Consider the following 14,821-nt stretch of genomic DNA (forward strand, 5'->3'; position numbering starts at 1 on the left):
CCCACTTCTGGCCCAGGGGGCATGGCAATTGCTGAAGCCAGTCAGGGACCAGAACAGAGCGGGGAAGGGATGGGTGAGTGGGAGAGAAGCATTTCCCAGAGGGGGAAGAGTTTTTTTTTTTTTTTTGATCCCGCAAGGTAGGTTAGATGCTTGCACTTAACTTTCGCAGATCCAGTGCTGCTTTCCTCTGGTTCTGCAGGCTTATGCGGACACTCCACCACTCGCTTTCTCCCAGTGTGGAAAACGCCTCCCAAGTGCTACTGCTTGCCTCAGACCCCGCACGCCGGCCAATCCAGCCTGGAGAGTGCTGGCCAGATCAGGTCTGGTGACTCCTTGCTGCTCCTGAACTCTGTCTCGCTCCCCCTGCCACTCGGTCTGACGCCTCAACTTTGTCTTGGATGCTCAGGGCTCCTAGATTGTGATGGATAATTGATTCACTTGTTCTTTTGGTTCTTTGTTGTAAGAGGGACCACAGGAAGCATCTGACTACTCTGCTATCTTGGCTCTGCCACAGTCCCTTCTTTCTTATTTAATTGTTAATTTTTTGGTTTTTCACTTTTCAAAGACATCCTTTAATGTCTACCTGTTGCCTATAAAATACAATAATCTCTCTCCTTTCCCATTATGTAGTTGCATTATTTCTACTTTGTCATAGCCTGTAACATTTGTATGTTAGTCTTCCACTCTTCTTTTATTTTAGTTTTAGATCTATGATTACATATATAAAAATGCTCTCTTTACTTGTTTTGTTATTTCCCAGTCATCTCTTAGTAGAAGGAAATTTGTCCTCTCGTGGATTCCTCAAGGAGGCCTCATGGGTATATAATTTCCTAAATTCTTGTATACTCAACAATGCTTTTCTACAATCTTGATACTAGGAGGACAGCTTGGCTGGATATAAAATCTTTTTTTTTTTTTTAAACATTTTATTGTGTTTTAGCTGAAAGTTTACACAGCAAATTAGTTTTCCATTCCATAATTCATACACAAATTGTTCTGTGACATTAGTTGCAATCCCTGCAATGTGTTGGCACTCTCCCCATTTCTACCCTGGGTTCCCCGCTTCCATTTGTCCAGTTTTCCTGCCCCTCCTTGCCTTCTAATCTTTAGTTTTGAGCAGATGCTGCCCTTTTGGTCTCATGTAGTCAATTGTTCCATGGAGCACATTGCTCATGGGTGTCATTATTTTATAGTCCAGTCTATTTATTTGGCTTAAAGGTGGCCTCCAGGAGTAGTTTCAGTCCCATATTTGAAGATTATCTTAGGGAAATAGTTTTAGGGGTTCCTCCAGCCTCTACTGAACCAGTAAAGCTGGTCTTTTTTTTATGAATTTGAATTGTCTTCTACATTTTTCACCCATTCTAACTGGGACCTTCTGTTGTGTTCCTGGTCAGAGAAGTCAGGTGGGCACAATCTAGTTCTTCTGGTCTCAGGCTAAGGAGGCTGTGGTTCATGTGCCCACTATGCCTTTGGACTAATTGCTTCCTTGAGTCTTTGGTTTTCTTCACTCTCCTTTGCCCCAGACGGAAAGAGACCAATAGTTGTATCTTAGATGCCCAATTACAAGCTTTTAAGACCCCATACGCTAGTCACCAACCTAGGATGTAGAACATTATCTTTCTGAACTGTTATGCCAGTTGACCTAGATGTCCCCCAAGACTATGTTCCTTAGCCTTCAAGCACAGTAACTCAGTCCTGCAAGGTTTTTGGATATGTCTAAGAAGTTTCTATAACTGGGCCCCCTATATGCTCTATTACATATATGAATATACATGCAGTACATATGAATATATATGTAGAAATATCCACAACCATACCTGTATATGCCTGTATGTATACTGCTATATAACCTTCCACACCTACTTAACATACATATCTACCTGTGTATCCACTCACAAATTATTGTTTGTTATTACTGTTGTTGCAGTATTTTATATGTTATAGTATTTACTGTAGTTGCCCTTTATTCTTGTGTGCCTCTCAGTGTCTTCCTTTGCCTTGGTCACATTGTGGCTGACTTCCCCTGTATTGTGTATTGCCTTTTCTTTCACCAGAATTAAAATGTGTCTACTATCTATTTATTTATCTTTCTCTTTCCCTCCCATTCCTGGTAACCATCAAAGAATGCTTCTTTCTTTGTGTAAATCTATTCTCGACTTTTAATAATAGTGGTCTCATACAATATTTGTCCTTTGGTGATTGACTTATTTCACTCAGCATAACTGGGTATAAAATTCTGGATTCATACTTTCTCTCATTAATGCTGCTCCGTTTTTTCCTTGCTTTATATGTTGTTTTGAGAATTCTGATACTAGTCTAATTCTTTTGCCCTTGTACATTATTTGATCTTTTTGCTTGGAGACCTGAAGGATTTTTTTTCTTTATCTTTGAAGTCTAGTAGTTTCACTGTAATATGTCTTAGAGTTGATTTTCCTGGGTTAATTTTTCTGACATCTGGCATGTGCTTTCAATATGTAGAATTGAGTCATTTTGATTTCCAGAACTTTTTCATGGATTATAGTTTTAAACATCAGTTTTGTACCATTATTTTGTTTTTCTTCTTCAAGTGCCCTCCTCCCCCCTCCCCCCGCCTTTTTTTTCTTGTCTTACAGTTTCATCACTTTCTTTCTGACTCTTCTTTCATTAACTCATCTTCATTCTCTTGGTTGTTTTCTTGTTTTTCTTCAGTATTCCTTATTAAATTTTTATTTTAGTTTATTCTCCATAGGGCTGTTATGTCTTCATTCCTGAGATGATTTTGCCTTTTTTCTTCCATGGGTTCAATCCATTATATTTCTATTTATTCCTTTTTTTGGTCCATTTCTTTTCTTACTTTTTGAAATGCTGATTCAAGGTGGTTTTCATTTTCACAAATGTTTATTTGAGTATATTTAATTTAATTTGGAGTGTTGGCTTAGTTTTCTTCTGTGTAATGGTTGACTTTTTTGGAAGTGCAATTCTCATTAGCTGAAGAGTGTTGATTCTCATTTTCTGATATTTTCGAAGTAACTTTGTATGTAAACTTGCTTAGTTTACTTATATTCATTTTGTGAATATGAGGTTTTATAAGATTTCTAGCTCAGCGATACTCTGTTCTGTCAGTGTAGCAAAATTGTTTCTTTAGATTTTTGTGTTTGTTTTTGGTATGCAGAGAAGTTAAATGCCCTCTGATCTTGTATTTTTCTGTCTTCCAGAACATTAATTTTTCCCTTTTGCTTCCTTTTTTCCATCACCACCCAGTTGCCAAATATACCTTGCCATTCCATTTTGCTGTTTTCTCCCCCAGAAGCTATGTCTTTCAGAGATTGTCACTTCACATTGTATATATTTTAAGTCCCTGCACTGATCTACCAGGACGTGTTTAAAATCTTTTTATGCTTGGCATGGACTTCAGTTTCTGGTAGTGGTTTTAGAGACATTTGTACTTGCTGCTACCTTTAATGCCTTCTTAGGAGTTTTTCTCAGATTGCTCTTGTTAATGACAAAGGCTGGTGGTGTGAACATGAGAGATTGTTTGCTAGGATTTAGTGATATTTTTCCTGTTTTACTTAACATTATTTAAAGTTTGGGCATTCTCTATCTTCTGGTTATGTTGGAGGCATGGCTTTTGTATAGTTTAATTTGTTCTGTATTGTCTTTGGAGGATATATAGGGATGTTGATCTAGGCAGTTACCATTGTCTATCGTTACCTGGTTGTCTTTTTGAGTATTTACATCTTGGTCTGTTTAACAATTCACTTCAGTATCTGGTATCCATTGTATTTTGACACTTTAGTCAAAAGTTTTACTATGATCTGTCATGTCTGTGTTGTCACTCAGAAAGAATGACTAGGAATATGTTGAAGAAAAGGAGAGCTATAGACAAAATAATTTCAGGGGTACTTATACCAGGTATACTTTATTCTGTAATGAACTGCTGTTTTTGTCTCATATATTATTTTTTAATTGGCCCAACCTAACTTTTTCTATATCCTGAACACTGAAATATGTTAATATATGTGGTTGATTTAAACTGATCAGTAAACTGGAGTATGATATGATGTTTGGCTGGAAGGCAATTTGGTTCAGTATTTCAGAGATGAAGGAACCTCAAGTTCTAATATACCCACAACCCAGAAATCTCCCTGTTACTGCAAACTATTGGATTTCCTTTGTGGCTTTGGCTTGTTCATAAGATTTATAGATCTATTTATTGAACACCCATCTGGTGTGCATCAGGCATTTTATCTACATTGCAACTAATTCTCATGATAATCCTGTTGTACAGTGGAGATAAGAGAGGATCACAGAAGCTAAGTAATTTGTCCAAGTTCACAGTGCAAACAAGTGGTGAAACAGAAGTCAACTCTGGGTTTCTCTGGTTCTAAAGTGTCCATTCCACTGTAATGGTTTATCTTATGATGGACATAGCCGTTTTCATTAACCTGCCAAATGTGCGCTAAAACCATTCCTTTGCTTCGTGATTTATCACATTCGTACAGAAGTTGGGAATAGATTCCTTAGACTTGACAATGTCCACAGCTGGAGCACTTGGGGTCACTTGCAGCATGGATGCCAGTAGGCCAGTAGCAGTCAGGGCTGTCACTTGAAAATTACTGACTACACAAGGACTTTTATTAAGGGATTGTGAGTTTATGGGCTCCTAGGGAGGCTGTTCAGCTCAGACAAATGGTGCATCCAGAGCCATCATTTATTAGCGAATGTGCTGCCATGTAGGTGGAGGTTGCTCAGGCCCAGCTGTGAGTGAGGGATACTGGCGCAGCCTTGCTGTTCCACTGAATCTGCCTTTCAGTTATTGGGCTTTTATTCACTTACCACTGTAGACGTGGTTGTGGTTTGTCTGGAAAGCTCATCTCCAACTTCATTTAGGCCCAAGATTTGCTTTCAAATGGTTCATGGCAGTGGTGCCTTCCATGTGGGGATTTTTACTGAAGCATGTTAGGTAGAGGCAAGATGGTTAGTATTTGCAAATGCTGTTTTAATAGGAACCTTGAGGGTTTGCTGATTATGTGAAAGAATGAGTGGCAGATGAGGGAGTGCTGAGACCCAACTGTTTGTTTTGGCTCTGGAAATATTTCTCTTGTGCAATCTCTTAAGGGATAAAGTCAGCATGGCCATTTGTACCATTAGTCATTGGCAGCTGAAAGGACACATGTGTCTTTACGTGAACTCTCTTTACAGTGAGATCATGAGCTTATGGCTTGCTTAGCTCCTTGTGATTTCAACGAGTCATAACACCCCTGGAACTTAACTTCGTTTCCTGGGCCAAAGCATCCTGGTAGAGTGGATCATTTGCTCAGTGCATTCAATTTTTTGGAAGTATGGTTCTGTAATTTGCCACGTTTTCATGTAATACTTATCCTTCTAAACTTTGTCCAGGAAAATATTTCATGGCCAAGTGTGACATACCTAAGCCACTCTACGTCTCAAGGTCTCGGTTTCCTGAATCTGTAAATTGAGGAAATTGGACTCTGTGACCTAAAGAGCCCTTTTGGTCCTCAGCTTTATCTTTGTGCAACTTGACAACACCTTCTCCTTTGCATTTAGCAGGTATGGGAGTTTGGATAATGCCACATCCATCCTTTGCTCTCCCCTGTCTAGGTGTGTGCATGGGAAGCTCTACCCGGCACATTGTGACCTTTGATGGGCAGAATTTCAAGTTGACTGGCAGCTGTTCCTATGTCCTATTTCAAAACAAGGAGCAGGACCTGGAAGTGATTCTCCATAATGGCGCCTGCCACCCAGGGGCACGGCAGACATGCATGAAATCCATCGAGGTGAAGCATGATGGCCTCTCGGTTGAGCTCCACAGTGACATGGAGGTGAGAGTTACTTTCTGTGGTTCCTGTGGCAAGACAGCTGCAGAACCTCTGGGAGGACACATGGACCTGGTGGGAGTTAGTTTTAGCTGATGCTCCTGTTAACTGGCAGAGCACCACCTTCTTAGGAGGCGCTTATAACTGTCTCCCTTGTCTCGGTGTGATTCCATGTTGTTCTGGGCCCAGATTTGGAAGAAAGGATCAGTTTTAGGCAGCATTAAACTGTGGATTTAGTCCCAGTTTCTGGTGCTGGAAGAGAATTGAGGTTGACTTCAGGGCTGTTTATCCACTAGGCTTTATGGGCCCAGTGCCTAGGGGCTAAAAAACAAAAAAACAGGGCTTTTCAATGGCTTTGAAATTATTTAGGGAATAAACAAAATTTATGGCTCCAAAATCTGAAAATAAAACTGCAAAACTGATATAAATAAATGTTTAATTAAATGTTTGCAAAAGGTCACATTATGCCAGCTTCATTACTTGTTTAATTTAGAAGTTATAAATATTTCATTACACGTTTGAAAACAATTTGTAGGTTAGATTTTGTCACTTTGCAAACATTCCAGAATATGCACAATTGCTGAAAAATCACATTTAGTTGTATATTACATGAGTAACTCATGGCCAAAAAATTTAAAATCAGAATGATAAAAACCGATCTAAAAAATTTACAGCAAAAACTACATTTATTATGGGATGTGATTATATCTTAATGTTTGATATGATATGGGGTGAGGTCTCCAAAGTAAGAGTTTCTAGTGACCAAAAAAAAAAACCTTAAAATAGTCCTGTTAGACACTTCTGGAGATAAGTCGCTAGTGACTTTGTACAATGCTATTTTCCCAACCTGTCTTTAAGGGGTTGTTCTTCTCTGTTGAGAGCACATAGACTCAGGGTTCACATTAACATGCATGGCGCTCTGTACAGTATTATAAGAGCCTGTTCTTCTGTCAAGCTCTATAAAGCCCCTTTTCAACAACAGCTGCTGACAAATATTTAGGTTACTGGATAACACTGGAGTTGAGTGTGATGAACTTGCAGGGACTGTCAGTAACATTAGTAAGAAACAAATATTGGAGTTCAAGGATTCCTTATTGTTATGACTACTGATGAACTCATTTTCTTCTTTGGGCAGGTGACTGTTAATGGGAGACTGGTCTCTGTCCCTTACATGGGTGGGAACATGCAAGTCAGTGTTTACGGTGCCATCATGCACGAGATCAGATTTAACCATCTTGGCCATGTCTTCACGTTTACTCCACAAAACAATGAGTTCCAGTTGCAGCTTAGCCCGAAGACTTTTGCTTCAAAGATGTATGGCCTTTGTGGTAAGAACATTTTCTCTTCCCCTTCCTTACTTAGTGTACTCTCGGGACTCTTGAATGCCTACCTTTCTGGGTCCTGTAACAAGGACTACAGTTCAGATCCTGGTGGGGATTGAGAGAGGCCAGGTGTCTAGCATCAAAGTGTTGGCACCCAAGGCTTCCAACCTTGCCTTTCCTTGTTTCTTTAGGAATCTGTGATGAGAACGGGGCCAATGACTTCATGCTGAGGGATGGCACAGTCACCCCAGACCAGAGGATGTTCATCCAGGAGTGGACCATACAGCAGCCAGGGCAGACGTGCCAGCCCATTCCTGAGGAGCAGTGCCCTGTCTCCAGCAGCTCCCACTGCCAGGTCCTCCTTTCAGCCGTGTTTGCTGAGTGCCACAAAGTCCTTGCTCCAGACACATTTTATACCATCTGTCAGCAGGACAGTTGCCACCGGGAGCAAGTGTGTGAGTTGATTGCCTCTTATGCCCACCTCTGTCGGACCAATGGGATCTGTGTTGACTGGAGGACAAGTGATTTCTGTGGTAAGTCTCCGTATGTACCCTTCAAAATTCTCAAGACCCACTAGCTGCGGGCTTGTTTAACCTCTCTGGGCCTCAGATCGTTTATCTGAGTAATGAAGATCAAAATCCCTGTATTTCCTATTGCCTAGGATTCCAGTTAGGATCAAATAAAACGGTAGATGTGTAAATAATTCAGACACAAAATTTCTATGTAAATCAAAGCATGGTTCTATTAGTATTTCTATATTTGTGACGAATGTGATTTTAATTAGAAACATATATAGGCATCAGCAAAATACAATATAATCAGTCACTATTGAATTTGAAACTCTACCAAGCTTTAGCAAAGGCTCACAGGGTAGGCCATGCCTGAGCAGGATTTTGAAGTGTGAGTAGAATGTTCTTCTTAAATACTAAGAGGCTTCTTAATTACAAATAGCACAGGATGGGTAGTATCAGTCTTTCCCTCTCAAGGTCAGCTTCTTACTTAGACTTTGCATTTATTCATTATTTAATATGTAGGCAATACCAAAAATGAATCAGATATGGATCTTGTCCTTAAAGGGTGCTAGGGTAGAAAGAGCACTAGACTTCAACACCCTTAATTATCAAATATAATCCCTGACTTTTTGAGGACAATCAATATGTACAAGAATCTTGGAGCTCTTTGAGTTTGTTACCATAGAACTGTTGCAGCTCTAAGCTGGGGCTGGAGGACCTGGCTGTCCTAGTCCTAGCTCAGCTGGAGATTGGCTGTTTTCTTAGCCTCTGTGGACCTATGTTTCTGCCTCTCGGAATGAGTTAGGTTTCTTCCAGCTCTGACTTACTCAGTCCATGGGGACGATGCTGCCTCTTTTCAATCTGCCTGCAGATCAAAGGGCAAGTATTAGTTTCTAAGTTACTTACAACACCTTCTCTATTTACTAGTTTCTTTGTGTAATTCCTGGGTGTTGATTATGCATATAGAGGAAAGCTCCTGTTGTTCCACATCATTTAAAACCTTTTTCGCCACTTGCCTTGGCACTGTGAGAATGTGAAGAAGGGGTTGAGCAGGGACAGAGCAGAAGTGAATCACCTTGTAGCTTTTCTCCCAAAGCAGCTATTCGTAACTGTGGATTCCTTATTTAATTTTATTAAAAAAAAAAAAAATCCTTTTTTTCAAACATGGAAAAAAGGAAAAAAATCCTTTTATTCAAATGAAAGGATCACAGAGCTTTCTAAGACCATGCAGATTCACATAATCAGGTAGGATTAGATTTAGCTGCAAGAAGCTGATCAGAGGGAGGCGGCTCCAGTTTTTTTCTGGCTCTCCAACTTGATTCCAGCTTTTTGCTCTGCCCTTACTTGCTCAGGCTTTTTCCTCATGGTTTAAGATGGAGTTCTGGCTATCACATCCATGTTCCAAGCAGCAGTTTGGGGCAAGGAGGCAGAAAGGGCAAAGGGCATGCATAACTGCCTTTTAAAAAAGATTCCGTGAAGCTGCCATTCCATTTCCAGTTCATTAGTCAGAACTTAGTCACATCGTCATGCTTAGTTGCAAGGGAAGTGGGGAAATGTAGTCTTTATTCTGGGTAGTCATGTGCTCACCTAAAACTTTCACTTCTTTGGAAGATGGGGAGAATAGAAATTGGTGTCTGTGCCCCAGCAAGTATGTCTGTGCCCCAGCAAGATGCTCCGCCACCCCATCAGCTGTGTCTCTGTTCTCTGGCTGGTGCGTACCATTGCAATGGCCTCCTTCTCTGTTTGCAGCTATGTCGTGTCCACCCTCGCTGGTGTACAACCATTGTGAGCATGGCTGCCCCCAGCACTGTGAGGGCAATATGAGCTCCTGTGGGGACCATCCGTCGGAAGGCTGCTTCTGCCCCATGCACCAAGTCCTGTTGGAAGGCAGCTGTGTCCCCAGGGAGGCCTGCACCCAGTGCATCAGTGAGGATGGAGTCCCGCACCAGGTAAAAGCCCTGGCCTCTCACCTTTCCTCCAGGGTTGCTTCCCTTGGGGTCACTGGGGTGAAGTGTACACCAGTGATTGGCACCTTCAGGTTTGGCAGCAGGGGTCAACTCTTTAAGGGATCATCGGGGGATAGGGAAGCAATACTGCATGGTGATTTTGGAGTCAGACAGATCATGGTTCAAATTTTGGGTCTCTCATACATTAGTTGTGTAATCAAACATTGAAGTGTTAAAATTGCTACATTATTATTATATTCATATAAATAGAATGCTATGGAACCCAGAAGAGGATGGGAACAGAATATTTTGTGGCAATGTCTACCATTATTAGGATATATTATGTACCTTGTATCGTGCTTACCAGTTTGCTGTTGATTCCAACTCACAGTGACCCCATGGCTGTCAGAGTAGAACTGTGCTCCATAGAATTTTCAGTGGTTTATTTTTTAGCCCTAGTGGCACAGTGGTTAACCGTTTGGCTGCTAACCAAAAGGCCAGCAGTTTGAATCCTCCAGTTGCTCCTTGGAAACCCTACAGGACAGTTCTACTCTCATAGTCAGCTCGATGGCAATGGGTTTTATTTTTCAGAAGTAGATCACCAGGCCTTTCTTCTGAGCCACCCCGGGGTAGGCTCGAACCACGAACCTTTTGGTTAGCAGCTGAGTGCTTTAACTGTTTGCACCAGCCTGGGAGTCCACATGTAGTGCTAGCATCGTGGTCATTTCCCTCAGGTTTTGCTGGTAGTGGTAAGGTGTGCTCAGAGGGAGGTGGAGATGGTCTCTATCCTCTTCCTTGGCGCATTGTAATGAGAAGTAAGCTCAAGTTGGCAAAGTGTTTCTGCTTTCCTCAGTGTCAGGTGGCTTTAGGGCCCTGAAAGCAGGATGCTTGTGAATTTTATTTTAGGGTGTCCCACGTTCCTTCTTGCTGACCCAATTTCCCCTTTCACTGCCCCTTTCACCTGCAGTCTAACATGTTAGAGTATGCATTCAGGTCGTATGAAGAATTAAATAAATGCTTCCAAATAGTGCAATAATTTGACATAGAAACAGTTATATTAATATATATATTTTTAAATCAAGCAGTATAAAATTACTCAATCATAAACTTTGAAAGGACCCCATCCAGTTTTTGTTATTTCAGAAGGTATAGTCTAAATGGATGAAAGCAAACATCCTATCCAGCCACCTGCATTTCCAGCTTTTTACTTTCGCAGCAAAGAATAAAATTGTAATTTAAAGAACATTTCCATTTAAATGAATTTGTTTCTTTTAACTGAGGAACAAAGCCTAGAAATCCTTCCTTCAGGGAAATAAACCAGAGATTAAATCTCTTGTAACTTTGGAAGGCAAAATATTTGCCAGTTTCCATAGCTCTTGTTTATTTTACACAATGCACTTTAAGCCTGCATTCGTAGCAGGCTCAGAAGGAATCCAGAGCCCTGCACGCTCCGTCCCTCTTGGCATTGGTGATGGTGGTGGGAGCGGGAGGAGTGCTCTGTACTGGGCAGGTGCTGACTGGGTTCAGCAAGAACCATGGCCAGTATCCAGAAACTTATTGCCTGGAGCCTCCCTTTCCTCCCTCTTTGTCTCTGGTATTCCCTAGCCCAGCTCCAAAAAAAAAAAAAAAAAGCCCCAAACAAACAAAAACAAAAAACCCATTGCCATCAAGTCAGTTCCAAACCCCTATAGGACAATACAACTGGCCCACTGGGTTTCTAAGGCTGTAATCTTTGCAGAAGCTGACTGCACATCTTCTCCCATAGAGAGATGGCAGCTTGTGGGTTCAAACCACTGACATTTTGGTTAGCAGCTGGACACTTAACCATCAGGACTCCTTTAGCACAGCTCTGTGCTTCCTAATTATGTCTTTCATGGAATCCTACAACTGGTGATGGTGGCTGACTGGCTTGTGTTCCTTCACTTTGAAGACTTCAATTTTTCCCTTACCATATTCTCAGTAGGCTGTTCTTGTGTAACCTTTATTAAATCTTTGACTCCAGCTCACTTGCTCAAATACCTGTCCTGTCTTGGTACTAGTAACGCTCCTGCCCGGGATGTGAGAGGACTGCGTGGAGTTGGCTTGTAGTTGATGCAAGAGTGCCATCTGCTGGTCTGTTGGTTGTATAACGTAGCCAAGGCCAGACGGGCCCTATTGGCAGCACATCTAGAAGTGCAGCTGTGAAGACCTTTTTCAGAAACCTTTAATTCTCTCCCCTTCCTGAAGCGGGCCCCATTAAAGCTTCCTGGGAAAATGAAAATCCCTGGAGAAGGGGGTTTAACATCTTCTTTTGGTCATCTGTTTGGGGGTTGCCCACTCTTAAGATAGTTGGCAAATTGTATTATTAATTCTTGAGTTTAGTTATCTGAGGCCCACATATAAAAAGAGGAAAAAAAAAACTTTAAAATGAAAATATGATCCTCTCCTTTCTCATCTCATCACTTTTGCCATTTAAAGATCAGAATATAGATACTTTGATTTGCCATGTTCTTGGCATCGCCATCAGTGTACAAGATCAGGGAAAATGCAGGGCAAAGAGAGGCCTGAGGATATGGGAGATGTTTTCTCTCCCTGGTGCCCTCTTCCCCCCACGCCATCACCCCATACAGCCCTCTGTGGCCAGTGCCTGTGCTCATTGCTCCTGGATCTTTCCAGCCCCTTGGGGAAACGCTGGCATAGCAGCTACTGCGGCTTCTTTTTTGGTTTCCTGTTCCTAGTCTGGAGCCCTGGTGGTGCAGTGGTTAAGAGCTCACCTGCTAACCAAAAGGTTGGCAGTTCGAATCCACCAGTTGCTCCTTGGAAACCCTGTGGGGCAGTTCTCCTCTGTCCTATAGGGTCACTATGAGTTGGAATTGACCACGGCAAAGGGTTTGGTTTTTGATTTTATTCCTAGTCCTTCCCTTCTCCATCCCTCTCGCTGTCACTAGATTTATCTTTAATACTCTGCCTTTGAGGCAGGGTCCTGCTTACTAACCCTCAGGGCTGCACTTTGTCTACCAATTTAAGTGCAAATTCCTAAAAGATTGAAAGTCCTCTGCGATTGTCTGCACACTACCTGCCTCACCTCCCACCATGCCCTGGCCACCCTACCCCATCCCCACATGCCCACATGAACATACCTTCCTCCATGCCTTTGTTGGCTCTCTTCTCCACTTGGACTCCTTCTCCTTTCCTCTGCCCAAATCCTTCCTGTCCTCCATAGGTGTGCCTTTCCAAGACCTTTCTGCAACAGCATCCCAGCCCTAGTGAGCTCTTCTCTTGTACTCCTGTGGCTCTTTTACTTTTAAAAGCAGCTTTATTGAGGTATCCTTTACGTATAATAAATTGCTCATATTCTTTGTATGTATATACCCAGTATACATATATAGTATTCATCACAGTCAAGATAATGAGTATTTCCACCACTCCCAAAAGTTGTCTCATGTCCCTTTTAACACACCCTCCCAACCTCCACCTCTTGTCCCCTGGCAAACACTGGTCTGCTTTCTGTCGCTATAGATGACTTCACATTTTCTGGAATTTTATATACATGGAATCCTGCAGTATGTCCTCCTTTTGGTCTAGCTTCTTTCACGCAGTCTAATGCTTTTGAGATTCATCCATGTTATTGCATGTAATCTATGTATGGATATATCACAATTTATTCATCTAATTCAATTTCTATTTGGTTATTCAACTTTTCATGGGTGGGTCTTATTTCCTTCACTTGACTGTCAGCTGTTTGAGGGTAGGGACGGTGTGTTCAGTGCCTGCCACCCTCATGGCCTGGGCAGTGGGACCTCCTCATAGTAGGCACTGTGACTGTTCATAGGAGAAGAGTACAGACATTATAAACATTGTGCCTGGTGCCAGAATACCAGGTTCAAATCCTGGATGTGCAATCTAGCCAAGTTACTTAACTTCTCTGTGCTTCAATTTTATCATTACTAAGGGTAGATAATAACAGTGCTTACCTGATGGGGTTATTATAATGATAATAAAGAAAATGAATGTAAAACCCTTAGAAAAAATGTCTCAAACATGGTAAATGTTAATTATTACTGGGAGGCAGCAGAGCATGTTGTTGCTGTTGTTAGGTGCCATTAAGTCAATTCCGAATCTTAGCAACCCTATGTACAAAAGAACGAAACACTGCCTGGTCCTGTGCCATCCTCACAATCGTTATGCCTGAGCCCATTGTTGCAGCCACTGAGTCAGTCCATCTCATTGGAGATCATTGGTCTTCGCCTTTTTCGCTGGCCAAGCATGATGTCCTTCTCCATCATGATGTCCAAGCATGATGTCCTTCTCCAGGGACTGATCACTCCTGGTAACATATCTAAAGTACATGAAACAAAGTCTCACCATTTGTATCACCTATGGACTTCAGTGTGATACAAGAGTGTGATACAAGAACCCTGTTTTCTTGCTTTGCTATTATAGCGCCACCACCAGAGAAGACTGTAAAGAATGCTTATAAGGTTTCTAAATGCATAGTTTGTGATTGGTCCCTGAGTTAACATAGCAGGGTGGAGATATTCTTTCTGAGAGACCCTGATGCTTCTACAGCTCTTTCCTCTCAGAACCTCACAACTTCCTTTCAACCTGCTTTTATTCATCTTTGGGGTTCTGAAAAGGAAGGCCCAGGAACTGGCCCTCGCCGAGGGGAAACCAAGCCAGAGGTGGGGGAAAAATGAATTCCATGGACTCCAGGGCTTTGTGACCTGAAGCATCCTGGGACTTCTCTGACCCTTGTTCTCCTCTCAGTTTCTAGAAACCTGGGTCCCAGACCACCAACCCTGTCAGATCTGCATGTGCCTCAGTGGGCGGAAGGTCAACTGCACCTCGCAGCCCTGCCCCACGGCCAGAGGTGAGTGAGTCCACCCCTCCTTGGGGCAACTGGAGGAAGAAGAGCCTCCAAGGTCATCCAGCTATGCTGTCTTCAGATCTGGTAGACCAGATCCAAACCTTTGGCCCCTAGGTTGATTTCCTTGACCCAGCCTGCATCCCCCATGCCAGCCCCAAACTTCTTTACCTTGCTGGGCTTGGGGATCCCCATTCTGGCTCTGGAATAGATCCTCTCAGAGTTTAATTCTGCTCACCTGTAACCGTCTTGGCCCTCAGACTCGTAGCACCCTAGGAGGTAAATTTGAAGGTGTCAACAGGACACAAAGAGGGAGACTTATTTTATCAGAGGTCCCCCACCTGAATACTCTGATGGGCCTCCCATACAGGCTCTGGGCTGG

At 42.2% G+C, this 14,821-nt stretch overlaps 1 protein-coding gene across 3 annotated transcripts in view; it reads left to right on the plus strand.

Moving 5' to 3' along the window:
- Positions 1-14,821, plus strand: part of VWF (von Willebrand factor) — a 177,248-nt gene that overhangs the window by 126,566 nt on the left and 35,861 nt on the right. For all 3 annotated transcript variants that reach the window (XM_064284716.1, XM_064284718.1, XM_064284717.1), the window contains exons 35-39: positions 5,602-5,822; positions 6,952-7,144; positions 7,330-7,671; positions 9,400-9,599; positions 14,343-14,445. In XM_064284716.1, the coding sequence (XP_064140786.1) occupies positions 5,602-5,822; positions 6,952-7,144; positions 7,330-7,671; positions 9,400-9,599; positions 14,343-14,445 (1,059 nt within the window). The remainder of the gene's footprint in view (positions 1-5,601; positions 5,823-6,951; positions 7,145-7,329; positions 7,672-9,399; positions 9,600-14,342; positions 14,446-14,821) is intronic.

The sequence above is a fragment of the Loxodonta africana genome, chromosome 4 (genome assembly GCF_030014295.1).
Source record: "Loxodonta africana isolate mLoxAfr1 chromosome 4, mLoxAfr1.hap2, whole genome shotgun sequence".
Lineage (NCBI taxonomy): Eukaryota > Metazoa > Chordata > Mammalia > Proboscidea > Elephantidae > Loxodonta > Loxodonta africana.